The sequence below is a fragment of the Pleurodeles waltl genome, chromosome 3_1 (genome assembly GCF_031143425.1).
Source record: "Pleurodeles waltl isolate 20211129_DDA chromosome 3_1, aPleWal1.hap1.20221129, whole genome shotgun sequence".
Classification (NCBI taxonomy): Eukaryota; Metazoa; Chordata; class Amphibia; order Caudata; family Salamandridae; genus Pleurodeles; species Pleurodeles waltl.
Genome location: NC_090440.1, coordinates 1,904,065,942 through 1,904,081,450, shown reverse-complemented (window position 1 = coordinate 1,904,081,450; position 15,509 = coordinate 1,904,065,942). Strand labels below are relative to the sequence as shown.

At 40.9% G+C, this 15,509-nt stretch overlaps 1 protein-coding gene across 1 annotated transcript in view; it reads right to left on the bottom strand.

Annotated features, from left to right (window-relative positions):
* Positions 1-8,590: 8,590 nt before the first annotated feature.
* The window catches only part of TMEM237 (transmembrane protein 237), a 54,295-nt gene continuing 47,376 nt past the window's right edge, over positions 8,591-15,509 (bottom strand). Inside the window, exons 10-11 of the mRNA XM_069221578.1 lie at positions 10,383-10,504; positions 8,591-8,888 (exon numbers count right to left, since the gene is read on the bottom strand). Coding sequence (XP_069077679.1) covers positions 8,821-8,888; positions 10,383-10,504 — 190 coding nt within the window. The 3' untranslated portion in view covers positions 8,591-8,820. The remainder of the gene's footprint in view (positions 8,889-10,382; positions 10,505-15,509) is intronic.

The following is a 15,509-nucleotide window of genomic DNA, read 5'->3' as shown; positions in this document are numbered from 1 at the left end:
ACGGGAACGCCTACCTTGCATGTCATTAACGCAAAGTAGGTGTCCACGCTAAAAAATGACGCAAACTCCATGGACTTTGGCGCTAGACGCGTCTAACGCCAAGGTATAAATATGGAGTTCGTTTTGTGCCGGAATTGCGTAAAAAAAAACGACGCAATTCCGGCGCAAACAGAGTATAAATATGCCCCTCAGTTTTCCCATATGGGAGAATGGTCAGGGCAAGTTCAGCTGTGCAGTAAGTGTTCATCAAGTTGGTGATATGAAATGGGAGGTGTTGCTTCATACAGGAAGCCAGACAATGCTGGTTTGTTAGAGTTAAGGTTATCCTTGCTCTCCACCTGTAGTCAGCCGATGCCCTTTTTCGATGGGGGCGGCACAAGTTTGGCAGTGCAGGCAAATTGCCAACTTATGGAGGTTCTCTCATCAGACCAAACTCTGAAATAAATCTAGTTACTCACCAGCAAGGAAAACATACAGTAGTGTGAGACAAGCAGTAAGTTCATCCTTCCTTTTGCCTAAACTGTGTTTTCTGTGTTCTTCCACAAACTAGCTTTCAGTTAACATGCCTTTAAATCTTGTTCTTATCTCGGCCTATTTGCTGTGCATTCAAAGACTGAGGTCAAATGTCAGGCACTGTCGTCCAGGGGTGCTTGTTTACTTTTCTTTCTCTGACTTCAAAGTGAGAGAATTTATGTGACAATCTTGCTGGGTACTGGGGGTAGGAAAGAGTTTTTTTTCTCAAATAACAACATTTAAAGGAACTGTGTAAAGTATTTTAGAATATATCATAATTATGAACGCACAAATGAAGCACATTTTTTGTCATTTCTGAAGAGTGTTGGAAACAAATCTTTTAATATGATCAAAAGGAATCATAAACTAGGTGATGCAATTTCCACACTTTTTCGTCTGTGCACTGTATAGTTTTATTAGTAAAACTGTATGTCTATGCAAATGTAATGGTCATTTCAAATGAAAACGTGTTGTCTGTAATGGCACTGTACTACCAAACCATGAATACTCCACTCTACACCAGTCCACTCTACTCTACATCACTCCACACCACTGCACTCTACTCTACACCACTCCACCTTTCATTGTTCCACGCCACTGCAGTCTGCACCACTCCACTCCACGCCTGTCTACTCTACCCTGTACCACTCTACTCTAAGCCTATGCACTTTTTGACACTTTACTGTACACCACTGAAATCTTCAACACTGCAGTCAACACCACTTCAGTCTAGGCCCCTACCAATCTACTCTGCAGAATTCCACTCTACGCCACTCTGCAACACTGTACTCTACACCACTGCACTTTATGCCAATACACTTGACATCAATGCACTTTACTCTGTAACACTCAACTTCAAGCCTCTGCACTCTACGTCAAATCTGCACCACTGCACTCTATGCCTCTGCACTCTACACCACTTTACTCTACGCCATAACAGTCAACTGCACTCTACTCTGCACCACTCTACTCTGAATCAATCTACTCTATGCCACTGGACTCTACGCCACTCTACTCTCAACCAATGCACTCTATGCCAATGCAATGCAATGCAATCTACACAACTGCACTCTGTAACTGCACTCTACTATGCATCACTGTAATCTACACCACTGCATTCGCCGCCACTGAACTCTCCGCCACGCAGTGCCCCTGCACTCTATGGCACTATACTCTGCACGACTCTATGCTACTCTGCACCACTTTATGCAACTCAGCTGTACTCTGCGCCACTGGACTCTATGCCACTGTCCTCTGCATCACTCACCTCTATGCCACTCCATTCTGCACCACTCGATGCCACTCTACTCTACGCAGTGGTGTACATTCTATGCCCCAGCACTCTACTCTGCACCACTGGATTTTACGATGCTGCACTGTATGCCACTGCACTCTATGTAACTATACCCTGCCACACTCTATCCCCATGGTACTCATAGTATGGCCTAGCAGACCTTCCTCGGAGGCCAGGGGACCTTGCGGTGTGGTTACCTGCGTAAACACAAGAAGGCCTGGAAACACAGAAGAGGGCTACTGGAGCATGAGCGATCGCAGCTTCATTTTGCGTGCTCCGGCCCCAGAGGCCCTCTTCTGTGTTTACTGGAGCCGTTGTGACATCACACGTCTGGCACTGGCGGGAAGCAAAGGCCCTTTAAAAGTCAGCGTTCACAGCTAAGTTTTACGGGGCCTTTTGGTAAGCTTCCTGCTACATTTGCCGCCCGATTTTCACATGCTGCCTGCTGCCAGAAACCAGCACTCTTCTGCCAACGCCGTCTTCTGCCCGCACCTGTTCATCACACACTGCCTGCAGCCAGCTCATGAGAGCACTTAAAAAGGAAAGGTGCATGCCGAAGGCTGGTGTACATTGGCAGAGCAGTGTACGTACGCCACCCCAAACACTTTGGGGAACGGAATACCACAGCGTGGGGGGAATAACAGTTCAAGGACACTTCTTTATTTCTTTGGGGATGGGAAATATCTAGTTTCCATTTTCAAAGTGAGGTATTGTGCTTCTTTGACTGCTAATTAAACGTTCTGATATATTACTTCTTTCTATATTATGTTACCTTGCAGACACTTTTTCGTTAAGCTTATTTCTGTAGCATTTCTATTCCTCGACCCAGCCAGCAGATTCTCCCACCCACCCCAAAAGGTAAGCATTCGCTTCTCCCCATTAACATTTGCTATGACTAACACATGTTTGAGTTTGCGGGTGTTCCCGTACATTCCAGGCCATTTTCTCCGTGGAACACTCCTTTTTAGCCCCTTTAGTAGCATGACACATTCCTGGGATGAAATTAGCATGATTAAATAGATTTAAGATTGCAAGGTCAGCTTTTGTGACTACTTTGCACTCATAAATCAGGCAACCTGCGTAGGAAGGGTGACAAGCTGTCACGGATTTGCTGGGAAAGTCCCAGTTGTTCACCTGCTATCCTGGCAGATTTCGGGCGATGGGGACCTCTGTGCAAATCAGACAGAAACGAACAGGAAGGGACAAGGCTGGAGCAAGATGAGAAGGACACTGCTGTTGGCATAACCTTAATTAGAGCTCCCGATTTTATGGTATTTTTTTTTTTTAACATTTCCGTTTGTCTTTAGCCATATTTATTTATTTTTTAGTCATCTTTCATTATTTATCCATATTTATTTTGAGCCGTGTGTATAAATGAAAGAGTAGCATATATATCTCCACATTTATTTTTTACAAATAAATGTGTAACCATACGTTGCTGTCTGTTCAATTGTAGCACAGTTTGTGGCTAAATATAATACGTAATAATAAACAGACATGAATAAATGTGCATAATAGCACAAACACGTGTTGTGATTTGCCATTACTGAAGGAAATAGTATTTATTAGGGGTACATACATCTATTGCTTTAGAAATATTCAGCAGGACCCATAAAACCTGAGAAGGCTTTTTGGGACTCTTCAACATCAAGTCAGGCATGCTCAGCATGGCAGGCTTCAAAGAACTGGTTTTGTGCCTGATGGCATTTACCTCCTTGCAGCTCGGAATTGTGAATTTTACCATCCTATATGGATGAATGGAATGGCCACACAGCATGCCTTCTGTCTACACTGAAATACATTTCCTCCAATACAAATGGCCACACATTGAGAGAGAAGCATCCTTAGCTATCCTGAAACATCCTATTAGGCAACAGGTCAGGTCAGAGAAACAGAACAGAAATGGCAGAAATGGCTGATAAAAATTACACTGCTTAACTGCTCTGGTGTGGTTTTATGGTCAAAACAAGCCCGAATTAGCACCAGTGGGTCATATATGGGTACAGAATACATGCTCATCCAATCCTTGTACTGTCTCTGCAGAGCGCATAAAGAAAAATGGTCAGTTATGTCAAAAATGTGTGTTTGTATGTGAAAGTGTGTGCATGAGGAATACAATTGATGAAATATTGATGTGACAAGAAATCTATGTGTATGTACACACACAAATATATATATTTTAAAGTGTCCGTTACATATGAAAAGCAACAAAAAGTGAAAATGTGCATCTTGAATCTTTATCTATCACCCTACAATATGCTGCAGTCCTGCATTAGTTTGGTTTACTGCCATTTCATTTACAGTTTGATTTCTATTGCTTGGTGGCGTAGTGCACTGTGAAAAAAACAATCTCTAAAAGGGGCCTATTTAACATTTACTGGCCTCACTATCATGTTTTTTTTGTTTTGCTGCTTTGCAATTCAGTGTTGTGTTTGCTGATTTCACTTCTGGGGTGGGCAGAGAAACTAGATGTGGCTAAGTGGGGTACCTTTTAACCATCAAACTATGATGCTCAGCAAGGTCCAAGCATTACTTCAAAAAATCTTTTTTATAACATTCTTCTCTTGAGGTGGTGTCAGTCCATCTATCATGAGGCGATGTCGATCTATCTGTCGTGAGGTGGTGTTGGTCCATTTGCCGTGAGGCAGTGTTGGCCCATCTGCTGTGAGGCGGTGTTGGTCTATCTGCCAGGGGGCGGTGTCAGTCTATCGTGAAGGGGAAATCTGATTCCTTGACCTTGTTACTTAATACACAGTAACAAACCCGCTGGAGAGCTCTGCAGTGGCCTGCAGTCCAGTTACCAAGCCTTGCAAATGACTCAGAACTATACAGAATGAAACAGGTCATTCCACGCAGCATGGGAAGAAGAGTACTTGTTTGTTGAATGGCCAAAAGATAAAGCCACATGTTTGCTTTGCAAAGAGAAAGTAAATTTTCTTAAGAGATATAACCCGGAACGGCACTGAAGAAACTCGACACCCAGGATATACTCAGAACTTCCCAATGCACTCAAAACTGCGTTTGGCAAAAGTGCCATCATTAAAGCAATCGCTTCCTTTCCAGCAGAAACTCTTCCTTTGCCAGATGAAGAAATCTGAGGATGTTACAGAAGCATCATTCAAAATATGCTACTTGCTTGCCAAACATAAGAAGCCAATCTTAGAGGCAGAGCTGGTGAAGAAATTGTTCCTTTTAGCAGCTGAAATTTTGTTTGAAATCTGTAGCAACAAAGCCAGCATTTTAGAAGAAATCGGCGAATTACAGCTAACGAATTCCACATGTGCACGCAGAATAGAGGCAGTGGGTGAAAACTTCCAGGAGCAGGTGATCAAAGCAGTTGGAGAGCCACCGTACTTCAGCATTGTAATTTATGAGTCCACAGATGTATGAAATGTGGCCCAGTTATTAGTTTGGGTGAGATATTTGAACCAATCACTTCATCCCAAAGAAGAGCTCCTGTGCCTTCTACCACGGAAAGGGCACACAGCAGTAGCAGAGATACTGGACAGCATCTGCAACTACTTTAAAACGCATCACATAACATTGGACACTTGTCAGCATCACAACAGATAGGCTCCTGTCCATAGCAGGCCATTACAGAGGCTTTGTATCTCTGCTTAAAAAACTCACCTGTGATAGATTACCACTGCGTTCTTCATAGAGAAGCTTTGTGTGCAAAATTAAAGCACAGAGAACTGAATAACGTACTAAAACTTGCAGTGGAAAGTGTTAACTTTATTCGTGCCAAAGCCCTTAACCATAGACTTTTTAAAGCTATGTTGCAGGATTCCAAAGCGGAATATACAGACCTCTTAATACACAAGTGCGATGGCTAAGCAAAGGGAAAGTTCTGGAGCGGTTCATTAATTTGTTTCCTGTAACTGAACACTTTGAAAACAGTAGAGGTCAATCATTCCCAGAACTAAAGGATGTGAAATGGCTTATAATGTTCCATTTTCTTTCAGATCTATTTGCACAATTCAATGCTCTCAATTTGATGCTGCAAGGCAAACAACAGCTTGTGTGCTCCATGATGAATGGTATTTACTCATTTGAAAGTAAGCTTGTGTTATTCAAAGAACTGGATGTTGCTGATTTCACCCACTTCCGAAAACTATTGACTGTGACTCAGAGTTTTCCAAATGCACAAGAAAAACTGCCAATGCTAAACCTTGGTGCATGTCTTGAGGACATTACTCGGGAGATCAAAAAGCAATTTTCTCAATTCAGAGCCCTCAACCCTCTGTTCAGGCTGGTTGAATACCCATGGATGGTGAGTGCACGAAATCTTGATGTTGTTGAACCTATTGGCATGAAAAGGGTACAAGCACAAATGGGGCTAATAGAGATGCAGCACAATTCAGCTCTCGAAGCATCTTTTTTGGGGCAGACACCAGACGAATTCTAGAGCATTGTTCCATCTCAGAAATTTCCTGTTCATTTTACAGTGGCCTAGAAAGTAATTTGTATGTTTGGGTCAACATATGTTTGTGAAAGTTCATGTTTCACAATGGGACTGTTGAAGAGTATACTCAGAAATAAGCTTACAGCCATACCTGGATCAGCTCTTAAGGTTTACCGTTTCAGACATAGTACCAGATTACAGGACACTAATAGGAGACATGAAGTGTAAAATAAGTTCTTAGTAAATACCTATTTTTCGGACTTAGTTAAACCTGTGCTGCATTGGGCCTGTGCTGAATATCTGGTTAACGAGGATTATCATAGAATGCCTCTTAAGATTGCTACTGTCTAATAATAGAAATGCATTATCAAAACGTACCTCTTTGTAGTTGTATCTAGTTTCGGAATACAGTATTGTCTCGTAATGTTTTGGAATGGGTGATTTTTGTTTTTGACCCCAGTAGCCCCTCCCTGAACCACAGGCACATTGGTGCAGCCCTCGGGCACAAACCAGACTGTAAATTTGGAAACATTTCTGAGTATCCATGCTAAATGCCAATGCACTCTACACCAGTCCACTCCACTCCTTGCCATTCTAGTGTATGCCAATCTACGCGACTCTACACTATGGCACTCCACTACATGACACTCTTTGTCAATCCACTTTACAACACTCTACGCCACTCTTCGTCATTCCACTCTACGTCACTCCACACCACTCTCATCTATGCCAGGAACTTTTAGCCATGCTGAACAGCAGTCACACTGATGAACACATAACTTAAACACATTGGCAAAGCTAATAGCTCTTGCATAGGCGAGATCTATTGGCTTTCCCAATGCTGGTCTTTGTCTGTAGGTCCTCATTAGGCGTTTTAGAATTAAACTCATGGCTGCTTCTTGTCAGATGCTGCAATGTGGTCACATTTTACTGCTTAGATGTTTTTTTATAGTCCAAAAAGTTCAGTAAAAAAGCAGTACCATTCATATTTCTTAATGGAGGTAACTCTAATCCTCATTCTCTTTTTTTAAACTTTAGCTGTAATTATGCTTGTTGACCTGCGTTTCACTTTGGATGCTGGCTCTGGAAGCAGGTATTATGATGTCATAACTCAACTGTAATAACGTATTGAAGTTGAGCAACTATGCCATTTCGTTATTAGAGGTGACTAGAGATGTTCACAACTCAACAGTAATAAGGAGATGAGATAGGGGCTTTTATACAGGGATTGCAGGTTCCCATGTGTTCTAAGGATATAGCAAATCACCTTTATTTCCATGCCCATATGCTTTCAACCTTGTTCTATATGGACATGGAATGCCTCAGTGACTTGCAATATTCGATAATGCACAGTTGGTGGTACATTCTCCAATATATAAGTGATGTAATCAGTGATATCTATAATAATATGGTGTTTCTGTGAATGTAAGGAAGCTGCTTTGTTGTCCTATGGAATATTCTCAATTAAAAAAATCTATAATATAGTGTTTATAGACTGTAAAGTAACAGGCTAGGCGTTTTATTGTGTACAATATCTCTCAGCCATAATACTAGCAAAAGCAATGGGGCAGATTTAAGAAATGTGGCGCTGCATCCAATGCAGTTCCACTTTTCTTGCTCCCTTTAGTGCCCCCTAATGCCACCATGTGTGCGCCGTATTTAAGATACTGTAGTTAGGGACCTAGCGTCAGACCTTTCGATGAGAGTTTTGCGTTTTGCAGGATTAGCGTAAAAAATGTTGACGATAACCCTGCAAAGCACACTGAGGCCCATTATAAATAATGGTGTGCCTTCTTTCAGACCTGCTCTGTGCAGGCGTTAAAAATGGCGCACAAAATGGTGCAAAGAAATTGTTTCAATTTTTTTGCGCCATTTTTTCATACCCCCTAACGGGGAACGCCCCGCTTTCATACATTATGCCTGGTGCAGGCATAATGTGGTGCAAGGGGTTACAAAGTGGCGTAATGCATGCATTGCGCCACTTTGGAATTCTGATGTGGTGTTTTTGGCCTCGCTGGGCCACATTAGCTCATGTGGCGCAAGGAGGCACTAGGTCCCCCTAAATCTGGGTCTTTGTGGTTTGTTGTGTACAATATCTCTCTCTACCATAAAACCAGACAAGATTAATGGCCAACTAAGGATTAGTAAATTTTCTCAGTGCATTTTGTAAACCATCTGGGCTTTGATGATTAACTGAGCCTCAGGTTTCAGTTCTCTTTTCTATGACCTTTTGTGGAAATTCCTAATCAACACAGGGTTATTTGTGGCAGCGTATTATATTTTCCATTGCTATTTTAATCACTCAACTCTGTTAAACAGACTTCAAGAAGGGCTTAGTCAGACACCTTCATATTTTGTTCCAAAGAAAAACCAGCAAGTCATTTGAAAAAGCCATCTGATTTATTTTAACAAAATACATTTTTTAACAAAATGATATAACAAAATGGCAAACTATGGCATAGCTAATGAAAAGTTCATCTTACATTTTGAAAACAACTATGTAAAAATCATATAAAAATAAAACTGTATCTTACAAAATACAGATCGATATACAAATGATAACAGAACACATACAATTCTCTAATAAAGGTTTCAGTGGTGTCTGCCTCTACGCCTGCATTTTTATTCCTTTTTCATGTTCAGAGAACTCATCAATGTCCGGGAGAAACATCAAATCTGTATATAACAGAAAATAAGAATGAAAATGTAAACATTCAGATGGAGGAAAAAAAATGTTTTTCATTCAGCGTTGTTTCACAACTACACTATTTACCACTTTCAATTATATTTTATTTGTTTTTACTATTCTTTGTAAATAAAATGATTCCTGGAATCAACTGGGAAGCACTTTGCAGCGTATTAAAATGATTTTTGAGCCATTGGGCATCTTTAGAGTATGTCTTAAACGTGACAGGTCTTTCCTGAGGTTACATGATTAAAGCTGTGATAATACAACCTAAAAAAACAAATGCACCCTTGTACAATAAACAGAATTTTTTTAGTACACTGTAAATATAACAGGTCTTTCTCTGGGTTACAAGTTTAACGCTGCAGTACTACTGTCTAAAACAGTAATGTGTTTACTTGACAAAGAATGTTGATGAAGTCAGTGTAAATATTAAGAAATCTACTTAATTCAGAACATGTGTACAAATTCTGGTCAAATCTGTCTAACTCTCCCTCCTGGTAATAGAAAATAAAATGAATGTAAGATTATCTCTTTATGCTGATCAAGTAACTATTACTGATAATTTGGGTATTTGGCACTGAAAGGTTTTTGAGACAAAGGACCAGATGTACTATTTACTGCTCACAAAATTGGGACCAGTAAATCATTTTAAGAACTGACCTATATAGTAATAGGTCTGTTCTTAAAAATTCTGGGCAGCAATCCAACCTAACTCATGAATTGTAATAAAGTAGTTCACAAACTGTAACTCACTATGATTGGAGGTCATCTTTATGATATATTCCTGCCGGGGTCAGCAGACCATCACGTCTGTGATTGCTTTTAAATAAAGTAAACTTTTGCTTTTAAAAAGAAATCCAGCCCGTTTTCCTTAATGGAAATGATACTGCTTACAAAAAAAGTCCATGCGACCACTGCCTAATCTTCAACAAATCTTCTCTTTTGGAAAAAAAAACCATACATGCTCCTTTAAATTTCCAATGTCTTACGACTGTATTTCATCATTTAACACAGGCACAGATTTGGCGATGCATATGATACTGATTTGGTATTTGACATATACATCTACAACCTGCCCCTTTGATACATCAAATTAGTATTCATTTTGGATCCCATTCTAAGGGTTGGAAAATCTTTTCTGACTCTTAAAATGAAGTTGGTATTTATGAAAAAGCATGTTTAACAGTTGCAGACATAGAAATTGCACATTTTTCTATAGTTTAAATGCTTAGTACATCTGGCCCAAAGTGACTTACACTCAAAACAAAAAAATAGCAAGCTGCTAAACTCATAATGACAACAATAATTTTGGGAATTAATTTCCACTTGTGGATTTGACTGTAAATTATCTTTTTATGTTATGGAGAAACTAAATGAAATAGTGTTATTTTGATTAAAATAATTTTGTAATAAAAGAATAACACTTCCACAAGCACACAATGTAAACTATGTTTCATCAATGTCCTGATTCCACACAGTACCTTCGGTGTGATCAAGCTCTGGGCTGTAAGACAGGAAAAGCCAGGACAGACCAACGAGGATAGCAACCACAAGGTTAACCACAATCCATGGCTGCAAAATATTAACCTCCCCATCTGCACTCCTGTACGAAAAAATAAAATGTGTATTAGAGGGAGGCATGCAAGGTAGAAATATCCTTACTTGTAATGTACGATTGGATTTTTAACTAAATTCATCAACACCAATTATCTCTATCAGTGCGCAGGATCCTAGAGACAACTTTTTTTTTTAACATGCTTGCCATTTTTTCACGATATCTATTTAATCTGACAAATGAGCCAGCAGCGGTTTCTGACCCTTACTCGTGTTGTTTTCTTCAAATATACAAAAATTAAATAAAGTGCGCAGATAGCAGAAGCATAGCGTCACAATTCAAAAGAAATTGCAGTGTGCCTAGAAGTACAGGGTGTATTACCAGCTGTGTACACTCATCATTTAAGTTGCAGTGCACTCTTTATTGGGTGCACCCAATGCAGACCAGAACACTACGCCCAATTAAAAGAAAATGTGAGCGTTACGGAACACTGGCACGATCAGTAACAGAATTCATGTGCGATGAGGAAAGTGCATCAGTGACAGATTGAACTGTTGTTTGAAGCTGCAGCTCTATCCAAGCGAGCCCGGGCTTAATTTTTATCTAGGGGCAGAGATCCTGCCCTGCAGGCATTACTGCGCTTAACCTGTAGGAGGTTCCTGGGAAGGTACTTACCACTGCCATGACCCCCTTCCAAGCGACGCCCTCAGGGGCACATTGAATGTGTATAACTTCACATGTGGTGCACAATTAGTGCACAACCTCTTTGCCCCTGCACTTTTGTCTGTAATATTATGCTGGTACAGGTGTAAAGAAATTGTATCATTTGTACAGAAATCACTGCTCATGCAAATGAGGGAATGCTTCCTTGGGATCCTACTGGCATAAAATGTGCGGCCACAACATCCATATTACAGAAGGGCTCAATTATCTGTGGCAACTTCAATACTTCCAGAGTGTTGTAAGTGTCCTCAAGAAAGAAAAAGTGGGTGCAAACAAACCTTTTGCTCTCTGTCGTTTAATGTATCATTATTGCATTGTCTGCTCTACAAGTCTTGTCAGTCAAAAGGACTTTAAGGCTAGGTGAATGGTTCTCTGTTCCAGTATTTTTATAGGATATAATGACCTCTGTGACTACACTACCTGTATTTCCAGCTCTCCAAAGCACCCCACTCTATTAAGGAAGCATCCGTTCCTGTGGTCTGAAGTAGGCATAGCTGTTGAAATTACACCTCCTTCATTGTGTTAAATATATTTGTCCACCATAAATAAGATGCCTACCACTTACAAAATTCATTTGTTTTTCAATTTCCTTAGTGCTCACTCATCTGGGCATCTCCACAGTGCAGCAGAAGTCTTATATTTAGTCCTGAGATTATCCCAAATGTTAAGTATCTAAGGAAAGGTGCAAAATGTCAAGCTGTTGGATAAGGCTTCCTGACACTTCTTCTTAACAAAAAGTCATCTGCCCTTCAACTAATACACTATTGCTTTAACATATAACATTTTATGTAGTATATTTTATGCACTAGGGAAGCTGTTGACTTGCATCTGGTGGGTACTCTCAGATCTTGTACAACTGCCATGCTTATCAGAATATCCTCACTTACTTTGCTTTGTAAGTTGACCTTTTGCACCCAGTCATCCACATAAGGACAGGCAAGGCTTCTATCCCTTCGCAGATGAGTTACCACTACTTCCAGGAATTTGTGTCAAGACCAAATGGATGGACTTTAAATTGGAAATGTCCTTTAATCACTGTAATACTTATGAATTTCCTGTGATTTCGGACTTGTGTATATTAAAATGTGCCCTGTAAGTCCAGGGTACGCATCCCTTCTTCTTGTAAGACTAATGAGAACATTTGATGTAATGCCAACATCTGGACCATTTCCTTGTTTATTCACTTATCTGTTGTTCATATTTGTAGGATTTGCCTGTATTCTTTCTTGTGCAATTCAGTACCTTGAGTAAAATACCTTTGTTTTTTTAATGGACTTGGCACTCATTTAATTGCTTGCTTGTTTTGAGTATGCATATTTACTGTAGTGATAGGTTGAAATGAAATTGCCTTGAACTTGATCCTCAAACATAACCCCTTCAAAATACATTTTCTGATACTCTTCCGTGTAACTGACAATATCCCATTCTACTGGAGAGGGTAATATTGAGAGTAGAAAGTTACTGTTTCAATATTTTAGGGCGGTTTCGTGCTGTTTTTTACTTTTTACCTTTTTTCACCCTTGAGACGTTTCCTTGTGGCATGCTGTGCTAATCTAAATTAGCTACAGCCTCGAAATGCCCCTAGCACTGTGGACTGTAATATGGGTGTGCTGTATTATGCGTCTAGTGATAATGGCCCAGAAGTAACACTTACTTTGTGGCCATTACCACCCGGAGATTAAAAAGCTTTATCCGTATTATGGGCCACATTCTGAATGCATATAACCGGAATGTCTATGAACATTGTCCCAGTTTTTATATACATGCATCAATGCAATGCAAACATTACCACCTGCAGACTTTGCAGCTCCATTGTTTACTACTACTTTGTGGCATGACTTGAGTTTGTCAATTTAAATTTATGACACTGCTCTTGAAGTACATATTTTCCTGATTTGTAGAAGTAGTGCTCTGTGTGTTATCCACTTCCAAATTCTATATTCATAGTTAGGCACTGCAACAACGTATTTGATGCTCCCTCCAGACTAGTATTTTACCAGTTCAATAGCCTTGACACAGACCAACGTCTATGAAATACATGTTGGTTGACCATTTAAATGTTATGTATTTGAACTAAATTGACTGCTACAAAAACAAAAACCCCTGGAAATAAAAGTCTATAGCCTCTATGTTAAATCAACTTAAATGCCTGGTTAACAATTTTAGACGTATTAGTAGTTTTACCCCTTTCACCGTACTTGACACTACAGCAATGAGTGCTTTCCCAGACACACTATTATCTAACTGAAAGCCTTGCCTATTTTTCCAATTGGGTGAATTGTATGTACTATTAATAACCAGAAACAGCTGGGTTTGACTTTTCTGGAGATAAACACCCTTTCAAATAATATGCATGAGTATGCACTACGCAAAGTGGTACATGCGTGACACAAGGCTTCGAGTCAGAATTATGAAGCCACGCAAAGCCCCAAGCAACTCCAATGGGTTTTGATGCGCTCCTTGATTTCCAACGACTTGTAAACCTGAGAATGCGCCAAAATCTTATGCCTCCCCATGGCAGGCGCAATGAGGAGAAATATCTTTATTTCTCATAGTTTTTTCCTCTTTCTATGTGTGCTGCATTCTGCAGGACAGATAGAAAGAGGAAAACACATTTACAGACTATTTCTGTGCAGGAAGGTGCCCCTTCCAGCACTTAACCAATCCTGCTGACAACACAGGCACCCTTGCACCGTGGTGCAAGGGTGTCTGTGCTGGCACTAGGCTGTCAAAACTGCACCAGCGCAGGGGGAAAGAGCCGGTATGCGCAGTATCGGCTAAATACGGTGCATTCCTGCACTTTCACTTTGACGTAGAGAAGCACAACAGGGTGACCTACTGCGCTTCCCTATGCCAAATCCCTATAAATCAGGGCCTTAGTTCGGGTGCTGTCCTGTCAAAAGTTACAAAACAAGTAGGTATTCTGACACTTTGTGCAAGGTGTACTCCAGCTGCTAAGAAGGCATGATTTAAAGGTGGGTTTAAATGGTCATATTGGCTGATATTCTTTTTCATCGCTATTCATTTATGCGATAAACAACACGTGTGCTGAGAGAGGGGAGTTTTGCCTTCAGAAGGGAAATGCTTTTATCTCACAATAAAGTGTAGATGGGAAAAAGAGCTTACGTAATAAATAGGACGAATAAGTGTGGTTTGTGCCCAAGTTTGTTGTGAAAGTATTGTGTATATGTATGTGGCACTAGATAATACAAACATTGCAACAAAGCGAATGAGCACCGTTATGAGAGTGGTGATACAGTGCCAGGAGGAACGGTGATGGGTTAGAAAAAGAAAACCGTAGGCACATGGGGAGGGAGGAACAATTTTAGCGGAGAAGTTGGGGGTGCAATTAAGCACGCTGGCAGTAGCAGACAAGCTTGAAGTGTCTGCTAAGGGAATGAAGTACGTGGGAATGAGTGGAGTGATGACAATGTAAATGAAGAGCATTAGAGAGAGACACCTGGGGAAGGTGGATATAGGGAAACACAAGGTTTAAGGGAGTCAGCATCTAGCCACGCGACAGCGTGGTACTGAGCAGGCTGGCGGCTGTAGAGGCAGGTACAAGGCCACAGGAACATGTGGGCAGACCTGGAGAAGGGGCTGGACTGGGAGGTAGGTGCGGTGAAAGGATGATGGGGAGAAGCAGACATGGCCTGGGTCCTGAAAAAAAGGGTTAAAGGGTGGCACAATTCACACAGGTAGGTAAACTGGAGGTGACAGTGGGGGAGCACTGCTTGCAGAGATGAGTCTTCTCATAAGTGGAGGAAGGACCGAGCTTAGTGGGTTTTAACCGAGGCTGTGTTCCACACCCCTTGAGCATACAATGTGAAGTCTTGGCATCTGGTCTTCTAGTTCTCGCATTTCCTAGTTAGTAGTCTAGTTACAACCTGCAGCGCATCATGAGAAATCATCCAGAGTTCGGCTGCCAGAAGTGGTGCAGTGGCATCACTGACTGCCTTGTAGGTCATGCAGCTGGTCTTGAAGATGATGCAGGTGGGCAGAGGACATTAGGATTGGCCTCGGAGTGTTGAAATCTTCATGTCAAAATTCCAATGACCATTTGATGACCTTACAGGTTAAAGGGGTCAACTAACGGAATGATCAGTTCTGTAGTCTCAATATTGTGCCTGAAGAGGAATCTAATTTTTTCATATTCTAGTAATCATCTTGTATGCATGGGGCAATAGGCATCATTTTATCACTGTGGACAAAAGCAAAAAGGAGATATGGCTAGTCGTCTGGAGCCTGGCAGCTACTTTCTAGGTAATGGAGTGACACAAAGGAATACATTGGGCAGGGAAGTATTTGTCAAGGATCATTTCAATGACTG